Source organism: Austrofundulus limnaeus, unplaced genomic scaffold, assembly GCF_001266775.1.
Source record: "Austrofundulus limnaeus strain Quisiro unplaced genomic scaffold, Austrofundulus_limnaeus-1.0 Scaffold234, whole genome shotgun sequence".
Classification (NCBI taxonomy): domain Eukaryota; kingdom Metazoa; phylum Chordata; class Actinopteri; order Cyprinodontiformes; family Rivulidae; genus Austrofundulus; species Austrofundulus limnaeus.
In genome coordinates, this window is record NW_013952636.1 from 552891 (window position 1) to 559732 (window position 6842).

A 6842-nucleotide genomic window follows, 5' to 3' on the forward strand; every position below is an offset into this window, starting at 1 on the left:
GACGGCCAATCATCCAATTTTAATCTCTTGTAAACATCTACCGGTCAGCAAACGATGACATAAATAAATTGTGATGAAATAAATAACATGATTTAGTTTTCCTCTGATCCAGTTCTTCTCTGCTGCAGCTGGTTGACCGGGATGTGAATCTAATCACGCTGCTAACTTTAACAATTACTCCTGTTTTAAAGTCTAAACTGAACCTACAGGAAGCAGAAGTTGTCTAATTCTTCTCTTCTGTTAGGGTTTACTGCTGGAATGTCAGACGACTGCTTGTTGTGTTTAGTAGTCTTTGGTTTCTGTGCTGGAGGAGACCACCTTCCCATCCACCAGGGTCTGTGTGACGGTCATCACTTTGGTCTTCTGCTTGATGGATTTCTGCTCCTCCAGAGCGTCCTGAAGCCTAAAAGGAAAACATAGTTGATTTTTTTAAAATAAAAGCGTACGGCACAACAATCAACAAAAACGCCGTCCCACTCACTTGAAGTCTCCCCCATCCAGCAGGCGCCTGTATGTTGCAATCTCAGCCTCCAGCTTCATCTTGGTGTTCAGCAGGGACTCGTAATCCTGCGTCTGCAGCTGGATGCTGTTACGCAGCTGCGTGAGCTCCGCCTCCAGACCCAGGATGATGGTGTTGAGGGACTCGACTTCCATGTTATAACGCAGCTCCGTGTCCCTCAGCGTTCCTTCCAGCGAGGCTTTCTGTGGCAGTGAGAAAAGGGTTAAATGTTGGGCTCTGAGCTTGACGGCACCGCAGCAACGGTTCACCGGAGTGCAAAGCTTGTGTCAACAAAGTGAAGGGGACCTGAAGTGAGAGTGCTGAGCTGGACTTTGTTGTTGTTGGTGTGTGTGTGTGTGTGTGTGTGGGTTTGATTGAATCACTTTTGGGGACTTGAACCAGCTCACACACCAGTCATTTGGGGACAACTGGTGCATTTGGGGACAAAAGTCGAGTCCCCGTCTGGTTTAAATGCCATTGGTGGGTTGGGGGTTGGGTTTAGGACCAAGGTGTGAATTGAGTTTAGGTTAGTTTTAGGGTCAGGTAGGTACCTGTGAGGTTATTCTTAGGGTTTGTGGTCAGGGTTAGGCTGTAGAAATGTAATGGAAGTCAGTGGAATGTCCCCAATTAGATAGCTGTGCAAACATGTGTGTGTGTGCATGCGTGCGTGCATGTGTGTGCGTGTGTGGTGAGGTAAATGAAGTATGTGCTGACTGCATGCTTCTCACCAGGCTCTTCTGTGACTCCAGTTCAATCTCCAGGGTTTGGAGCTGTCTACGCAGATCAGTCAGCTCTGTGTGCGCACCCTTCAGGGCCTCTGAGCTCTGCGTCACCTGCGTCTGCACCTCCGTTATCTAAACAAGGGATCGACGTTGTTCGTCACATTCGAAATGTCGGCATTTCTCACCAGCAATGTGCTCGATAGGCTTTTATGTGACCCTCTTACCTGAGATTCATGCCACGCTTTCAGTTCCTCCTGGTTCTTCTTCGCCATGCTCTCGTATTTAGCTCTAATTTCTGCCATGATCTGAGACAGATCTTGACCCTTGGGAGCGTCGACGTCCACGTGGACGCCGGAATTGGCGATCTGGTTGCGGAGCTCCGTGACTTCCTGAAAATAACACATAAAATGGAGTCAGGTTTTAGCGAACAATCACAATCAAAATGCAGATGTGAATAATGAAGTTTTTGCCTCGCTGTGTATTAGTCTGTCTATAATTAACGAGCACATTTGTTACATTAAAAACATAAAAATTATACTTTTATTTTTTTTATTTAAAATCTGAACACCTCGTTCCACGCTACAAATTTAAATAGGAAAGTTGTTTATGCACTCTTAGAAATGAAGTGCTTGTTTTTACTTAACCAAGTCAACTGGTTCCACTAAACCAAGTTAAGTAAATTGAGTAAATGTAAAGCAATTAAATAGCTTAATTTACTCAACTACAGTAGTTTGGTTAGGTAAATTTAATGCTTTATGTTTTAGAGTGTGTGCAAAAGTTCTTTTACTTTCTCATTTGTGAGCATTTTTATGACTTTTACTTAAGTACTTTTCTTGTCTGTGAAATAAATTTTTACCAATTTCCTTTTCTGTTAAGGTATTTTTACTTTATTTCAAGTACTTTATGCATCTCTGATTACCAAAGTATTTCAAAACCACTGGATAAATTTGAATGAAATTTCCAAAAAAGTAATCATTGGGGTAACATATACTGTATAACTAACTACTCTTGTAACTTTTGGAGTTAATCCAGTTGAAGATGCCCACTTTGGCTAATGGACATTAACCAAAATAAAATTGGCAAAATTTAGTTAATTTTATAAATATTGAGCTAAAATTTGACTTGGTAGTAACTGGGGATCATTCACAACACACACTCGTGTGCCGTATTAGATGAGCACAACTTTATTTTCAAGGTTTGACCCAAACAGCTATAATGCTGCTATTTCCCAACATCACATAATCTTAGTCTAAAACTCCGGCTTGGGAATAAGTGGGTGACACACATTCCTTCCTTACTATGATTTTATTGCTTAAGAAAACAACATATAAATCAATCTTTTATTTTAAATAAACTGAGGCATTTTTTAATCATTCTGCCACAGAAGACAGTTTTGTGTTGTGACCCAGTCATGACTCTGAGCCTCCTGCAGCTCTAACCACACCCTATGGTCAGGTAAACACACAAGGAATCTATCTAAATTCCTATCTGGGTCCCTAAACACTTCATTTAACATTTCTCTCAGTAAACAAACGGTTGTAATTTGGCTTTATGTGCTCAAATCACAATAATTTTAATTCTGCGGTGCAGCTCTGTTGCCAAATGTGGACTGTCACCAGTTTTACGATGAGGCTTCCCACAGAATTCACAAAGAAATGTTTTAAATTTCCGAAGAGACGTACAGTCCGTCTCGAGCTTTCTCACGCCTGTTATTTAAAAACACTCTGACGTCTGGTCAACTTGTTTTTGCATCTTACGTACTCAGAGTTGGGGATTACTACGACGGGCCAATATGCAAATATTTAAAAAGATCCTTAAAAGGTGTGGATGTTTGCTCCGACTGTCAACGGTGAAGTGACAGGACGTCCGACTTTTCGAATGCGATGAAACTCACGTTTTCGTGGTTCTTCTTGAGGTGAATGAGCTCTTCCTTCAGGGCTTCGATCTCGCTCTCCAGGTTCATGCGGCTCAGGTTGGTGTCGTCGATGAGCTTCCTCAGACCGACGATGTCAGCCTCGACAGACTGGCGGATGGCCAACTCAGACTCGTATCTGGAAAAAAGCACAAGTTGAAAAAGTTCATATCCCTTAAAAAAAAACAACAAGCATCTGATCACAATCAATGACTGAATCAACTTGGCTCAAAGTAAATCTTTGCTGCAGCCATTTCAGAAATCTAGCGTAGTGTGAGCGAGCTTAGAGTTATTATTTGGTCAGCGTGCAACTAGCCAGCTGTGTTTGCCGACACATTCATAACACGTCCTCCGTGTGGCCACCAGCAGTGATGCAAGGGTGATGAATGATGACTACAAGACAAACGACTGCCTCCTCAGATCATGACAGGATTTATTCAGCCTGCAACCCATTCTGTAGTGAAGCAGGGTGTGCCCGCAGCTGTCTGGCTTGGTGTTTTACGGTCTCGTTAGGCGGGTCTTACTTTACTCTGAAGTCATCGGCAGCCAGGCGAGCGTTGTCGATGTTCAGGACCAGCCGGGCATTGTCGATGGTGGCGTCAAAAATCTGGAACGGAATCAAGGAAAAGAGATTTTAGGTTTGAAAATGAACAGGAATTGGTAAAAAAAAAAAATACGACAATTAAAATACAGTAGGTTGTTAGAAAAACAACCCGTGTGTTGGGGTTTCACCTTTTGTTGCAATATTTAGTTTTTTATTGGTTGCCAAAGTGGAAAGTGGGTAATAGTGTATGTACTTTTGTGAGTACTTAAAATACACCATCAATAAGAGGAATACAAATCCTTGGATGCACATTTACGACTAAGTTTTGGTGTCAAGCTACAGTGAGTTAATGCCATAAAGCAAACACCAGAATAGGTATAACTTAGTCATTTTTACAGATTTTGAGCTAAGATCAGGTGTGGTAGTAGCTGAGAGTCATCCCTAACTTATACTATAAGGCCTAACAAATAATCTATCTATATAATAATGAAACTTTGGCATTAGTGTTTAGATTCAGCCCAGCTTAAGATGGCCACCGCTGATGATTATAGATTTTGAAGTAAAATTTGGTGTGTAGTAGTAGCTGAGAGTCAATCCCAGTACTTTGAGTGCTATCATATCATGTAGGAACTTTGTTTATAACATTGGAAATAATTTTTGGAGTCAATTAATAGTAAATTTTTTTCAATGTTTTTCTAAAAAAAGAGGTTGTAGCTGAGAGTCCTAATGCGAACTTTGACTGCTAACCAATCGTGTAAGACCCTTGCACGAGGATTACTGTCAGAGTGTAAATGTCATTGTCACAGATGTATACCTAAGGACAGTACTGAGATAGTGTCAGTATTTGTTTTAGCAGTCATGGTACAGTTGATAAGGCTGGTTTGGATGTCAGGAAGACATCCAGGTGACAAAGTCCAGGAGCCAATCAGCAGCTGCCAGCTGGAGAACAGGATCTGTCCTGTTAACATTTGCATCAGTCAGGAAGGTGCTTGATGGTAGCTTTGTGTGTGTGTGTGTGTGTGTGGGGGGGGGGGTGCATGGGCATATTTTACATGAGTATTTGACTTAGCGTGTTGGTCTGTGAGAGTTGTTCTCTCAGATAAGGGCACAGTTTGAGTGATTTTCTTGCATCACACTAAACAAAAAAAGAAAAAAGTGTGTTTTGACCTTGGACTGTTCTGATAAAAACTTATTTCCCAAGTGTTCATTCTCATGAAATGTTTTTTTTAATGATAAGATCATGTGAAACAGCTGGTAAACTCCCTTCTGTAAGCTTGTTTCTCGTGTGACGACATTGCAAAAACTTTGTTGCTGACCTCGATGGTTGCAACACATTATTATAAATAATCTTTAAATGCTGAAGGACATCTGATTTTCTCTTTTTCTAAAAGAAAAGGTAAGTTTTAATGAAAGACTGCGAGCCTTGCCCCCCCCCCCCCCCCCCCCCCCCCACACACACACACACACTAAACGGGATCAAATCTGTGATGAATTATTAACTTAATCAACTGCGTGTAAAGTAATTATTTTATTTTGAACTCATAAATCATTTAGTGGTTAATATATTTGTCAGTTACTTGTAAATCATTATAAATTATTATAAATTTAGTGTCTTTACCAGTATGAGTACACAGATATAATAATTACATTATATGCAATGATTCTATTTTATGTTTTATTCCTTAACATTACTAAAAGAAGGAGAAAATAGGGATTAAAATGTTAATTTATGAGAGTTGATTCCTGTTCCTGGAATTGCTTCATTTAGTTTTTCCTGTCTCAGTGACCCCCCTGCTGCTCCAACATTCCTCCTCCATACTGTTTCCGGTACAGGCCTCGGCCCCCCGGCTCGCACAGTAGGAGCGGAGCTGAGCAGGATGAAACCTTCACTGTTAACTTTTATGTTGTTTGTGACAGAAAATCACCGTCTGACGTTCATTCTTTGTGCTTTTGAGGTCAACATTCGCACAGCATCTCATTCTGGTTTTCATCTTTCAGTCCATGAAGCTTTAAACCTCCCCCCAGCACTTATTAATGACTCAACATTCCTCTGTCTGCCCCCACACTTCAATCCTTACCTTCTTCCTCAGGTCGTCCACGATGACCTGGTACTTGCTGTAGTCTCTGAAGTCGGGTCCGCTCTTCTGCAGGGCTTCCTTGATCTTGACCTCCAGCTTCTGGTTGGCCTTCTCCAGGTTCCTCACCGTCTCCAGGTAGCTGGCCAGCCGGTCGTTCAGGTTCTGCATGGCGAACTTCTCGTTGCCCATGATGTCGGCGCTGTTTCCGCTCACCTGGACGCTGCTGGCGATGCCGCCCGCTCCCATCCCTGCTCCCAGGGAGGTTCGGACGGCGGAGGAGACGCTGACCCGGGAGCCCCCGGCCCCGCCGTGGATGGACTGGGCCTTGTAGATGGGGGCGGAGGTGCGGGTGATGGACACGCCAGGACCCCTGCTGCTGGAGGAGCGCACAGAGTACGTAGACTGCCTGGTGGTTTGCATGGCTGCTGTAGACTCAGTCAGACACCGGGAGGAAGAGAACGAGCTGGGCAGGCAGAAAGTAGAGCTCACAGAAACAATTCAGAAGGAGAGAGGAGGCTTTTTCACTATTTAAACCCTAGGTCCGCCCCTCAGACCACTCCACCCCCCATTCATCCTGTCACCTCCCTGTTTTCCACCACAGAGCTGCTCAGGACCTGCCTCTGTCCTCTCTCCCTCCTTCATGTCAAAGTTACCAGATTTTAAAGACGCTCAAAAAAACGGGTGATTCATGAGGGTTTGGTGAAAGAAATAAAACTTTATCATCAACTTCTTCAGCCCCAAGGGCTTTTCTTGATGTTTTTGCTCGAAATACCTCAACAAAATATAACTGAGTGTATCTCAGCATTTACAAACCGTACTTAAATAATCTTGGTATCAAAATAAAGCTAACACTTGGTAGATTATATTTGAAGTGTAAGTATTAAAACAGCTGTGGCATTTTTAGAAATATTGAGGGTGAAACTGAATTTAAAAAATTTCCCCTCCCACCTGAAGATTTTTTTTTTTGCATTAGACCCTATTTAAAACCATAATGAATCAGGCTAAAAACTCTTGGAAACCATAAATCCACTTGTGGACATTACCTGTGCAAAGATTCAAGCTGCTAAAATAAACTGGAGCAAAGTTA

The 6842-nt window shown here is 42.4% G+C and overlaps 1 protein-coding gene across 1 annotated transcript in view; it reads right to left on the minus strand.

The window, feature by feature from the left end:
- krt18a.1 (keratin 18a, tandem duplicate 1) overlaps positions 1-6271 on the minus strand; it is a gene marked incomplete in the record, with an annotated part of 7129 nt that extends 858 nt beyond the window's left edge. Inside the window, 7 exon segments of the mRNA XM_014019861.1 lie at positions 1-403; positions 482-702; positions 1228-1353; positions 1446-1610; positions 3116-3272; positions 3658-3740; positions 5756-6271. Coding sequence (XP_013875315.1) covers positions 283-403; positions 482-702; positions 1228-1353; positions 1446-1610; positions 3116-3272; positions 3658-3740; positions 5756-6175 — 1293 coding nt within the window.
- Between the last annotated feature and the right edge of the window lie 571 nt (positions 6272-6842).